Source organism: Anolis carolinensis, chromosome 1 (genome assembly GCF_035594765.1).
Source record: "Anolis carolinensis isolate JA03-04 chromosome 1, rAnoCar3.1.pri, whole genome shotgun sequence".
In the NCBI taxonomy this organism is placed as follows: Eukaryota; Metazoa; Chordata; class Lepidosauria; order Squamata; family Dactyloidae; genus Anolis; species Anolis carolinensis.
This window is the reverse complement of record NC_085841.1, coordinates 256638090-256652016: the sequence shown is the minus strand read 5'-3', so window position 1 is coordinate 256652016 and position 13927 is coordinate 256638090. Positions and strand designations below refer to the sequence as shown.

Sequence of the window (13927 nt, the reverse complement as noted above, 5' to 3'; positions counted from 1 at the left end):
TTTGTGGGTTCTCTCCATGTGGAGCTGCGTGAAGTGAGTTTGTGTTGTTTCAACCTTAAGGCGTGGATGATGGGTTGTATTGTCAAATTTCGAGGATGGGGGCCCTTTACTTTTGTTGTTTTGCTCGGTGCTCGAATTTCATCACTCTTTTATATATATAGATCAGGTCCATTGCTTCTTTCAGTGGTATGTATTTGTTCAGTCCTGGTTCTTCAGGTAGATGCTTGTCAGGCTTCTTATCAGCAACAATGACATTCCTTGTTGTGTCCTTTCACTACTCTTAGGGGACATCTACACTATAAAATTAATGCAGTTTGACACACTTTAATTGACATGGCTCAGTATTGGGATCTGAACACTTTGGCAGAGAAGGCTAAACACCTTGTAAAACTACAGCTCCTCTGATTCCATAGCATTGACCTATGGCAGTTAAAGTGTGACAAACTACATTATTTCTAAATGTAGATGCACTCAAAGATTATCTGTTTGTGATAAGGTCCATATATAAATAGCAACCTAGATGTGTAATTCAAGTGAACACATAGGGCTAAATCAAAATGTTAGTCCCAACTTGGGTAGCCTCATTGATTCTGTGGCATTTAATATGTCTTGATTCGCCAGGTCCCCATTCATGCAATTTGTTTATCTGGTTAGTGCTAACAAATTAATCTAGACCAGGCATGGGCAAACTTTTTTGTCTTGGGAACGCACTGTGGGCTCAGCTAAGAGGGCCGGGCCAGGAGGGAAGGCAGCCAGGCACGTGCTGGGTGGGATGGACCTGAGAGAGGGAGGGCCTAGGAGAAAGCAGGACCAGGAGGGATGGGTCAGGGCAGGGCCTGGGTCATCCTCAAGTTGTCCTCCTCGCATAAGAACGGGACTGTTCACCCCATTTTTAGGCCGAGAGGAAAACAAGACATGTGGCGAACTGCCCCGATCCTCCTCCCCCAATCTTTGAGCTGTCCTCTTGGAATTATGCTGAGAGGAGGGCGAGACAGCCAATGGCTGAGAGCACTTTGGAGGTCTCTCAGCTACCTCGTGTCTTCCTCAGGTTGTCCTCTTCACATAAGGATGGGGCTGCTCGCCCTGTCCTTATGCCAGAAGGAGGGCAGGACATGTGGTGGCTGAGAGTGCTCCAAAGGGCTCTCAGCTGCTGTGTTCCTTCCTCCCCTATCCTTTCTGCATAAGGATGCAGCGAGCCACCATGTCCTTATGCCAAGAGGACAGGGAAAATGAAGTGGGCTTGAGGTAAGCACCCAGGGGGCTACATCCGGCCCCCAGGCCTTAGTTTGCCCATACCTGATCTAGACCCTGTTATCTCTCACTTTATGCTCGCCTTCCTCTCTTTTGCCTTTGGTGTATTGAAATGTTGACTGTAAGCTTCTTGGGGCATGCTTTTGTCATTCAGTTGATAAATCTGAAATTACCATGCATATTAATGTCACTCTATGAATAATAATTATGGTAATGATAACTTCTCTTTGTCTATCTTTAGCAAAGGATAGCTCTTAAGTGTGGCTGCCTCTGTTACTCAGCATAGTGTTAAAGAAAACCTTTTATTCTGTATTGCTAATTTTATGACAAAAAGAGATCTTGGCACTGTGTATCTCATTATCACAATATCTTCTCTCAGTTGTGCATTTAAGATGTTATGCTTTCAAGCCCAGTGGGAAGCACTTGTAAGGGGGAAATGCATGCAGATAGCATGCAGATAGTCAAATGTAACACGGGCACATGGAGCTTTTATGCCTCACTCATGAGGTCAGAATGCTTTGACACAGCTGGTTAAGCAAAAGAAAGACGGGAGCTCATTATCTGCAGAGAGATTCTTTTCCTTCTTAATTTTTCTGGTGTGTGTTTTGAAAAGCTCCTTAATTTTAGCCCTTTAAAGGCATTTGATGAGAATATGTCCTCCTTCATACATACAATCAAATACAACTGACTGTTTATCTGTCCACACTTAATAATTGAATCTGTAGACAATGCAGCTTTGGCTGTTTCATTGTTTCTCGAAACTATTATGTGCTTCATTTACTGGTATACAGAACATAATAGCAATTAACCACAGTTAAATTACATTTGTCAAATAAATGAAGAAAGTACAATTTGTGATGGATGGTGCCTGCCTCTTTTATTGTGTTTGTTCACATTACTAATTTGCCAAATTTAGCAACTCACAATGGCCTTCTCTGTCATTTGTGTGAATTAAAGGGATTCTGCTGTACTAATATCCACTGGGGTGTCCTATAGATTAATTGAGGTCAAATCCGTCATCCACCACAGATTTGCGCATGGGTTGCCTGAATGCCACTAAGAGAGACTTTATCTTCCTATTCTAAAACATTTTGAAGCTCTTCTACCTTGCAGGTTGCGGGGGGGAGATAATAAATATGCTTTATGTTGTGATACTATTTAAGGAACAGTTTTGCCAATGTTGTTTTAAGCTTAACCCAAAGTTTGCCCATTCAGAGATAATTCATACAACTTCACACTATTTTCATGACAAGTAAGATCAGTATTTTCTGCCACTGTAGTTCAATGTGGTTTGCTCTCATGGTGTGAACTTTTTTGTGCATTTTCCTCCTAGACAAATGGAAAACATACACAAAATTAGTTTTTACAGAGTCACTGATTTCTAGATGCTCTATTTCTTTTGTGAGAAAGATGCATGTTTGAAGGAGCGCTACTGCAGTCTACTCTGCTTTTCTCTCCACCCGGTTACTTTTTTAAAAGATCTATTCTGCAGTCCTTTGTTCCGCTTTCTAAACCAGCACTACAACTGATGTGGGTTGGCTATATGTTAGTTCTATATTACTGTTATATTTTGATCTAGTTTCTTTTTCAAAATGCAAGCTTTCATTTTCTTGAATGCACTAGGATATTTAGATTTCTGTAGTTACACATATACTAACTTTTGGGAAAAAATCCTAGAATTTTGCATCTCAAAGACGGTCAGAAAATGGTCTGAAGACAAATGATGTGGCAAAATAATTCCTGCTCAGTGATAGAACTTGTGCTTTTCATTTAAAATGTCCTGGTTGTGATCCCTAGCATCTCTCTCTTTTTTTTAAGTGGAACTAACTAGTAGGCAAAGAGACAGCTGTGAATCCCATCTGCTTGAGACACCTGTGACTTAGTGCGAGTTGGTGGCATTGTACTAGATAAGCAAGTTTCTTATTCTTCCCACAATGCAGTGTTGTTGGTTTTTATAAGTGATAAGGAAGTCTACCTGGTAGTCTCACTTTTTAACTGAAGATTCATGACAAATGATTGCCAAGGTAGGGCTGCTTTATCTCAGTAGTGAGAATTTTTGTTTTTGTTTTTGGTAGAGGAACAAATGAAATGGGCAGAAGAATCCTTTCGTGTTTTGTTATGATTTCTGCACACATGTATTCATGAACACAACATTTAAGTATGTTTCCTCACTGCCGAGTTAACAGTATAGATAACCCAACTTTTACAAATTTCTTTAATAAAAAGAAGAGCCATAGGGGGCTATTTTTTTAGTTTTCCATTATAACAATTATTTCTATTATCTGGATTTGTTTGTCACACTGTGTATTTTGCTCTGTCTCTAGAAATTGTTTTGCTGTAAGGTGCATCTGAGCAAGGAATAGTCTAGTCTGACTTTACAATCTATACTAATGCATTAAAGAAAATAGGTTTTGGGAAATTTTGTGTGTGGCTTTTAAAGCATGCAATCCTCACTCTTTGCATTTAGCAGATAAAGCGCATAAGCTGTCATGTTCTAATGAGACATAAGAATACAAGAAGATTGTCCAAACATTTTCCACAGAAGGTAAAGGTAAAGGTTTTCCTCTAACATTAAGTCTAGTCATATCCGACTCTGGGGGTTGGTGCTCATCTCTATTTCTAAGCCGAAGAGCTGGCGTTTTCCATAGACACCTCCAAGGTCATGTGGCTGGCATGAATGCATGGAGTGCAGTTACCTTCCCACCTATTGATCTACTCACATTTGCATGTTTTCAAACTGCTAGGTTGGCAGAAGCTGGGGCTAACAGTGGGAGCTTACCCCACTCCCCCGATTCAAACTGCCGACCTTTTGGTCAGCAAGTGCAGTTGCTTGACGGTTTAATCCGCTGTATCACCAGGGGCTCCTTTTCCACAGAAATGTGTTGTAATTGGCCATGAAATTAAGTTCAACTGATGGACCTTATTACAGAGGGCACATCAATACATACACTGAAACCGGATTCCACAGAACTTTTCAGATGCTCTTTTGCTGATCCATGGCAGCCATAGTGGCAAGATCCAGGCCATCCAGTTAGGCTCCACACCCCTCCTTTACTTTGGTCTCCTAAGCGTCTTTGGTGATGTCAGCAAAAGTACCAAGCAATGGCCAGGAGTTCTTCAGAAGTTTTTGGCCAGTTGCTGTGGTGCAGGGATAACACAGTGCCAATATGTCCCCTTTTCCCTGTACTGTTGAACACATGGAAAAGAGAATCACAGCACCGGACTATGTGTACAATAGACTGGTTAGATTAGAGCTGATACAGCTATCCACAGGAACTCCCAAAATATGGGACCTGCTTTGGAGTTTTGGCGAATCTGTGGAGCATTCTCCGATTTCTCCAAACATGGGTTAAAATTGGTTTAACCCTTTTCATGCTGCATTATGGACTGGACGTTCCTGACTATTATCTGGACATCCAGAAATAACCTCTAGTTAAAACTAGGGTATAGGGCCAGTATAGAAAAGCCCCTAGAGATCTCCAAAAGTCCTGGCTATCAACATGTATGGTTAGCCTTGATACACTCTGAGATATGACTTCCTTGATAACCTCAGTCCACCTGGAGTGTATTCTCTCTCTTTTCTTCTTGCCTCCCATTTTACCAAGCATCGTTGCCTTTGCCAATGTGTCATATTACCTCATGGCATGTACAAAGAGTGACAGCCTTCAGTTGAGTAATCTTGGTTTCTAGTGAAGATTCAGAGTCTAATTTGCTCTTGGAGCCATTTCTTTAGGTTTTAAGTAAGTCATGGTATCCAAATAATTTCCTTACAACTTGAGTTTCTTCCCTCCCATCAGTAACGTATGAAATACAAAATGTTCCCCTTTAATACAAATTCATTATTGGGGGCGGGTGGGGGGGGAGTTCTAAAGGGTAAAATGAAATAGGTGACTATAGGTTGATACATCCCATATCTTAAATTCTGGGACCAGATGTGTTCTGGATTTTGGATCCCCCCAGATTTTGGAATACCTGTATTTGCATATATGTACATAATGAGATATTGCAGAGATGAGACCCAAGTCTAAATACGTAATTCATTTATGTTTCATAAACATCTTATAAACATAACCTGAAGATAATTTTTGTCATATTTTTAATAATTTTGTGCCTGAAACAAACTTTGTGCACACTAAATCATCACTATCTCTCTTATCCTTGTGGACAGTTTTGAATTGTGGAGTAATTCAGATCTTGAAATTCCAGACAAGTGAAACTCAGCCTGTATTTTTATTCCTACTCTGTATTCTTTATAAACACTATTGAATAATTAGTCAGGGGATTAATAATCCTGTATGTACATATATGTTTCATGAAAATATTTTCCTTGTGGAAGGTGTATTAAAGAGGAAAATTTGGAATTAATGAAGTTTCAGATTAAGGTCAATACACTTCTTACAAATGGTTCTAGTTCACTATTGAGAAGCTGTGTGCTTTTGTCTGAACCAAGAATTACATTAGGTTCGTTTTTATTCACATTTGGTCAACAGATGGAATGACTTTACTAGGTACATTCTAGTGAACTGGAAGTGTGCATATCAAGCAAATAATAATTAGACCAAAAATAACTGAACTGTCACTGGACATCTGACTAGAATAGATTTCTTTTGATGACTCTTTCTTGGGAAGTCAGAGGAATGTTCATTTTAACATTGAACATTAAATAAACTGGAATGTGGTCATCAAAGAAATAACTGTAATGCATTCTGACTGATTTGATAGACTAGATTGAGGAGAATAATCTCTAAGAATGCCATATGCTGGGGATAAACCGTGCAATGCCATTATCTTGATGGTCTGCTTGTGAGTACCGTAAGACTCTATCTCTAAAAGAGAATGTTATAATAGGTGGAGCATGATCTGATTTAACAAGACAGTTTTTAGATCTTAGTGCATGAAAAAGCTTTCCATTTGTCTTTAGAGATCTGTACTGAGGGCCAAAGTGGAGTCTTGGACAGAGTGTCTGTTTTGGATTGGAAGTCCTATCTTTGAATCTTTGCTTAGCTTGCAGCCTAGCATAGTATATAGAAGAATACCATTAGATCTTGGCTTCTGTGCTTACAAACTCCATGGAAGACTGGCAAGATACAAAATTAACAAATAGTAATATTTTATTAATTTTTAAAAAATCATTGACATTTGAGAAGTATCAGAATTTATTGCAAGGTACATACCTCTGAGCACTAAAGAATATAGTATTTCATGTGCCATATTTTTCCCCTTAATCTTCCAGAATCTTCTACAAATACTAGTTTAGCAATAGTGGATGCAATTATATTAGTCTTGTCTTTTCCAAATCTAGATAAGATAGGCTTATAAGACAGGTTGTACAAAAATAGTATTTCACGTAATCCAGTAACATAGAAACTTAGAAATGCTATAGAATTTAGGATCATATTATTACACCCAGACAGCATATACTTTGATTTTCAGTTTTGCTTATATTCAGAAGTTTTTATTTAATTCTAGATGTGTCTTTGGCTGGTAGTATTAATAATAATAAAGGAAACCACATAATTTTCCTTTGTTTTGGAATAATATGCCCATGCCTATAACTTGAAGTAGTCAGTTTGATCCTGTGACCTTGAAACAGTGGTTTAATTATTTCAGAGGAGGATTCATTATAAATTCTGCCCTTCAATTTTTACTCCTTTTCCCTTTACAGAATGGAAGAAACGGTGAGGAATCTACTGCAAAGCCAAGGGTCTTCAGAGTCAAATGGAGAAGAACCTGTCACCATAATAAAGACATATCAGGTAGTAATGATATACTAATCTACCATGTGCACAAAATGATATGATGACTGGATGATGCAACTCATTTCCATCTTTAGGTGGTAAATGCCCCAAGAAGAATAGCTTAATAGAGAGCATCATGTGGGAAAGGGTATGTTGATGCTGGCTGTGGACACCAGAGAATCCTAAAAACAAAGAAACCCAAGATCCTATTATTAGTTAACACTGAAGTAGCCCCAATGCATCAATGGGACTTACATAAGTTTTGACTCATCACTCAGTCAATGGATCTGCTCGGATGGTATTTAGGACCAATATGTTTTTGAAAGGATATTTCTCAGAGCTGTCAAATACCTTGATTTTGTGATGGCACATAAAGAAATGGGAACTCTATTGCCATAATGTAGGGCATTACTTTAAAGCAGAACTTGCTAGTTAAGTTAAACTATTATTCAAATGCAAAATGGAAGGTTGCTAAAATAATATAGAAAGAAATGAGGAAACACAGAATGATTGTCTTAGTTATGACTCTCAGAGCTGGTGAAACTGTTCTATATTAGTTAGTTTTACTGTGTACTGCCTGTTCAAATTAATATTTGAGTAGTAATAAAAGGCCCTTCTTTGCAATAAACACTTTTGATCTATTGACCACAAGCTGCATATTTGTTTTTTCCTCCTCAAACCTAATCATTGTTCAGGGATTTATAAAACTGAGTTCTTATTACAATATCAATATCCCAGACTCCAGAATAAATAATACTTCTAATGAACTTTAAACGTTGCAGAGTAGTTATGTCAGTGGAATAGCAATCAGATACAGCCCAAAACATGTATGTGTTATCATTTAATTCAGTTAGGCCTTGTCAACACTTCATCTTCAAAAGAGTGAAGCTCTGAAGACCTGTACTAGTGGTAATAACAAAAGGGAAGATTTTTATGTAACCCATCTGCTATGTAAATTAATGTTTGTTTCAATGATGAAAATAATATTATGCTCAATTACTCACAGATTGATTTTGTAAAGCACTGTAGCCAAGAGTGAAGTCACACAAATATCAGCATAAATGAAAATACTAAATACAACATGCTTGTATTTATGGCATTTACGATAGTTTATTGGGCATTATCTAAGCTTGATTCTCAATAGCTAGGTTACCAGTTGCTGACTGACTACAAAGACTGGATAGTGGCCACTGGCATATCTCAAAAAACAAAGCAAAACAAAGAGGCAGAGAGTTGCATAACATGTCCTTTAAACCATTGATATATACCATTGTGAATAGAACAAATTATTATAATGTAAAATAATAAGTATACAATGCATCTCACAATGTTAGATAATAGTGTGCTCAGATTATTTGAGTATGTTCTCTGTCTGTTATCCAACTAATGGTGGATTGGCACCTTCAGATTTTTTGTTCTCCCCTTTAAGCATGCCTTACCTTTAAACTCTGTAATGAATCAAGGATTCTTCAAATGAATGTTGCTTTCAAATAGAGGACTGTTCTTTATAAAGTAGGGCACATGATCACACTAGCTGTTCTCAGAACAGGTAGATTTCAAGGTCTAGCTTCAAAATGTGATGAGATATATAACTAGGCTTCCACAAATTGCATCCAATTCATTAGCCAAGAATGATTGGTGGAAATAATAGAGACAAGGAGAAACTAAATGCAGTTAATGCAGATCAAAGCCGGCTTGACGGTGGGGTTTCCACAAAACATATATCCCCAATGCTCACTGCATCACGCACCAACAACCTCATCAGATGGGGTAAAATCAGTGTCCTAGGATACTTTCACCCCATCTGGGGGGCAGGCTGATGCTGAACATCACACAACATCATGTGACTTCCAGCATAGGCCCCGCTCCAACTGGGGTGAAAGTGTTGCCCAACTCTTTCACCCCAACATGGGAGGCTTCCCATGTTGCAAGGGCAACACTTTCCTCATGTGATGAAGAAAGCATGGGAAGGAGCCATGCATGTGCCGACAGATTCACCCTGCTGCTCCCCTTTTCCTTGCCAGAAGAGGTGAAATGATTCTTTGCCTGGCCTTTCTGATGAGGTGGCAAGTCAGAAAAGGCATGTTAAAACGGTTCACTGGAAAGTCCAGAACAAACTAGAAAATGCACTGAAACTGATCAGAGTACATCACACACAGGGCTTGAAACAACAATATATTCTAATTGTTTACACTACATCAGCACATCTCAATGGACTGGATAAGAAAAAATGCCCTGCAGATACTGTGGCTCCTGGGTTCAGTTCCGATCCACAATCCACAGATACTGTGGTCATCGTCCCAGCCTTAAACTGGTCCCTGGGGTGTTTGTGTAGGCATTGCACCATGAAACCAGCTTGGTTTTATTCTATTTCCAAACTATGTTATAGTGTCTGTGTCGAACAGCCCTAAGATATGATAATGAGGAACACTAGAAAGAGATCAAAATTGGTGCAGCTGCTTCATCAGCAGGACCTGCAATATTAACCAAATAGGAAATACTATCCTTAGTGTAATTCAGGCCTAGAGAATAAACTCTCTCCAAACTTTGCTTCAGATTTCCTAGTGGGCACATATCAGTTTCCCTTCATGAACAATTTTGCTAGCCGAGTTCAAATACTCCCAAAAAGCATCCATCTCATTGGCCAGTAGGTTTGGTGAAGACTGTATATCAAATCCTCCCCCTTAACAAGTGTTCTTCTCAGGCATATCTAAAACTACAAGAGAAACAGAAACTCAGTGCAAGTCATTCAAAGTATCTGCTGTTTATGATTGTATAGGTATTATATTCTACTTCATTTTGAAGCTCTTCTTGTTCAAAAGTATTCTTCGTTCCAATGTGAACTTCAGCAAACCATGCCAATTTTTTCTTTGAAATGCTGGCCCATATCTATAAAATGAAGACAATAGTATTTCACACCTCTGAGTAAGGAAAAAAACATACTTTTGTTAGTGTCTGTAGAAATATATTCGCTGCAGGGTCTTTGATGTTCCATTATGAACATGAAAAGTGGCTCTTTTCACAGAGGTTTGATGTAGTATGCAAAAAAATTTGATTAAAACTGAACAAACTCAAGTGAAAATGAGAGCTTAGAAAGGTAAATGAGCTTTCTTACAGTTTTGAATTGAATAAATATGCACTTTCAGTAGGCAAAACACATGGAAACAAAAGCTTTTCATTTAGCACTTTGCTGTCACATATTTGTAGCATCATTTTCAGCATCAGAACCAATGGCTGTGAGTGGTGAATGGATGACAAGACTTTATCTTTAAATATCATTATACATGCAAATGGAAGTGAGGCAAAAAAGTACATTGGCTACATACAGGGTCCTGCCATCCGAAGTGGTTGAGAAGCAGTCACTGGATGAGGGAAAGGTGTAGTAAACAATGTGTTCTGTTGTGTAGTGGCAATGCAAAGTTAAAGAAAAAATGGAGGTTCTGTTAAGTAAGACTACCACAGTTTTTCCTTCCTGTTTGGGAAGGAAACAGAAAGGAAGCATCCCCCCCCCCCCGGCTTTGTATTACAACTGCCCTGATGCAAAGGTCATTTCTTGTGTAAACCTAGACCATAATTTGTTCTTTGTGCTCTCCCTACTACTGTACTGTAGTATCTAAAGCTTCCCGCAGTCTTAACAGGGTTCGCTTTAGTGCAGACTTATATAGCCAGATATTTTATAGTGATTGGACCTAAGGATACATCTGGGGCTGGCATAGCAAATTAATATGAAGCAAGGAAAACCTGAGTAGAAGTCCAATATGTTTAGTGTATCTTAATTCATTAATTTGAATTAAATTAGATTTTAAGTGCCAAGTGCAAGTGTGCTCATTATAGCATAAAATCTCTAGGATACCCACTGACTGATCTTCCCTTCAAAGCCAGGAGTTTATGTCTGTCAAGTGTGACATTATGTGATTACATTTCTGTGCATTTTGCAAACACAAAACAAAACCACATGAATGGGAGTAATAATTTTTCACCTGATTATATGATATGTGGCCAACAAGTATCTAAACAGCTGGAGAAACAAGGATATTGCCGAAGTGTGAATGCAATTTCTTCTCAGGAATAGGCTTGAGCAGTACTTTTGTTTTCAGGTAATGGGGTAGAAAGACAGATTGGCACTGGAATACATCTCATTCATTCTGTAACATTTAGAACACTTTCCTAGGAATTATATTTAATAACTAATTTTTTTTGAAAAATTAACATTTAAAAAAAGTTACAGAAAGACATGAAAAAAATTAAATTTAAGAATAAAACTACAGTGTTGAAATTTCTGAATAGAAATTACTGGAATGAATATACAGCATATCAGCTGTTTGGAGTACAGGCAGTCCCCAAGTTTCAAACATCTGACTTACAAATGACTCATAGTTAGGAACAGGGACAAGACAACAGGAAGTGAGAGAAATCCACCCCTTGGAAGGGAAACTTACTTCTGAAAGAGTTTGGGGAAAAGGTGTCTGCAGTGAAGCTTTTTCACCAATCCTTGTTTCCACAAGCCAAGTTTTTCAAAATCCAATTATCACAGGGACAGAAAGTGAGGTGAAATTTTCTGGACAAGGGCATGGACAGCAAGACAAAGTGAAACGACTATATTGACCAGGTCAATGGACTCACTTTTCTCCCAACATGAGACCTAAAGTGATTTACAACAAATTAAAAGTACAGCTCCTATTTGATATAGAAGTTGAAAAACCATTTAATAAACAACACACTAAAAACACAACATTGAAACAGTTTATAACCACATAGTAAAAGGGCTAAAAGAATAACGCATACCGCATTAAAAGACCTTTCCATCCAAAAAGCAAAGAGGCAAAGGCCTAAATCAAAAGGTAGGTGGCAGTGAGATTCAGTGATAGCTCTCCCCAGAAGATCTTTAAAGAGATCTTTAAAGTTAAGCGTAAATGTGAATGTCAGTTGATGACTATTGAGGGCCTATAGCTTATACACAGAATCACACACATATCTTGTGCCCATATATTGGCCCTTACAGTTTTTTTTAGCTGTGTATGAAACTTACAGCTTTCTGCATGGCATATTGTGTGCATAATCTGGGAACGAAACCTACCAAATTGTTTGTAACTCTGGGACTGCCTGTTAGTAGAGGATTAACACAATTATCCCATGTATCATCAGAAGATGTTAGAGAGCAGAAGACTAAAGAGTGTGGAATAAGCACGTTAAAATGCTTTTAACTGTTAGATAATTTCAGAGCAAATGTTTGTGATATATCATATTTTGTTTATCTAAGTTGTTAATGTTGATTTTTTTTGTTCCTTTAGGGACTAGCTATTACAAGTTTCATATTGTGATTGTTCTTATTTATTCTTTTTGAGTTTATCTGTTGTTTGTGTGTTATTGGCATTGAATATTTCCCTATTTTATTGGAAACCGCCATAGGTCCCCCAGGGGAGATAGGGTGGGTTACAAATAAAGTATTAGTGTTATTATTATAATTTCAGGCAGATAGATGCAAGCTGAGTGTATTTGTTTATTTGTTTGTTTCTTACAAGTGGAAAGTAAAAAGCTTTGGCTGTACAAAATGCTATTCTACTCTGCTCCTTTGTTTGCTGAGCTGTTTGCTCCCCTATTCACATTCCCAGAAAACGTTCAGAAAGAAAAGTGCAGAAATTAGTGAATGATGTTGTGTCCCTTATCTTTTCTGCTCAGAGAAAGTGTTAAATCCTTGATGTACTGGTTCATTATTTTGGAATATACGTGTGTGCATATGCATACACACGTGTCTACATGTGAGTGGGATGGAGTGGGGGACCTCCTGACAAACTGGGTTTACAGAGCTCATTCCTGAAAAGTAGTACTATTGCTGCAGACATACAGTTGCAAAATAGATTGAAACACTCTGGCAAACATAGATAAAAATTATAGGTTTATAAACAGTTTCTTGGTAAAGTTACATAACTTTAGTTGGAAACAAGAACTGTCAGCCATACAACTACACACTCCGCCTTGCCTTTCTTCTCTCCTCCTTACCTACAGTTTTCATTTTATTGAAACTTTACAGAGTGATGCAGTGTATCAGTGCTTTCCTTGCTGCAGACTACCTGATTATATACTCAAAAGCATCTGAAGTTTTAGGAGGAGTTCCATTTCCTTCACACTATTTCAGAGAAGGCCTGTTTTGTTTTGGAACAAGAGCTAAGGAACCTCTTTCATCTCAAAGTACTTCTCAGGTCTCACATTCCAGTGATGTACATGGACAGATGAAGAGTCCAAAAATAGCAACATTTTAGCTTAAAGCTTTTATTATGAGTAACCTAGTATTGCAAGAGGCATTTCAGTTTTTCATAATAGAAAACCACACAAAGGCTGGACAACCAGCTCACGATGCTGTCATCAGGAATGATGAATGACTGTTTGGAGAACCAGTCAGCAAGATTAGTATCTAAGGAATGGACGATTGAGCTTCAGAGTCTGTAGTTTCTCCTTTGGAGAGAGACGCAATGCAGAAGGCTGGGTTACTTTGGATAAAGTCAGGAGCTTTCCATGGATAACTTGGTTCTGTTTGTTGTTTTCTGAGGCAGAGTCACATCCAATAGTTATGGGCCCACTTATAGGAATGTAGCTGTTGTAACGCAAGAGAAGTGTCTGCCTTCTGTGTCACAGATCTGAGGTACAAAATGATTGTTAGAGTTTACTCAATGGCACTTAGTGAAATCACATTAAAGAATAGACACATTTTCTCAGAATGTGTAATTCTGAGAAATATTAACATGCTAATGGTTTCCCTAGGGATGAAGGGTTAGATTAGAATGGGAGTAGAAATGTAAGCCTGTCCTGAGTATAAGTACAGTAGAGTCTCACTTATCCAAGCTAAACGGGCCGGCAGAAGCTTGGATAAGCAAATATCTTGGATAATAAGGAGGGACTAAGGAAAAGCCTATTAAACATCAAATTAGGTTATGATTTTA

At 38.2% G+C, this 13927-nt stretch overlaps 1 protein-coding gene across 5 annotated transcripts in view; it reads left to right on the top strand.

Annotated features, from left to right (window-relative positions):
- Positions 1–13927, top strand: part of nckap5 (NCK associated protein 5) — an 856064-nt gene that overhangs the window by 538200 nt on the left and 303937 nt on the right. For all 5 annotated transcript variants that reach the window (XM_062975038.1, XM_062975005.1, XM_062974931.1 and 2 more), the window contains one exon: positions 6917–7007. In XM_062975038.1, coding sequence (XP_062831108.1) covers positions 6917–7007 — 91 coding nt within the window. The remainder of the gene's footprint in view (positions 1–6916; positions 7008–13927) is intronic.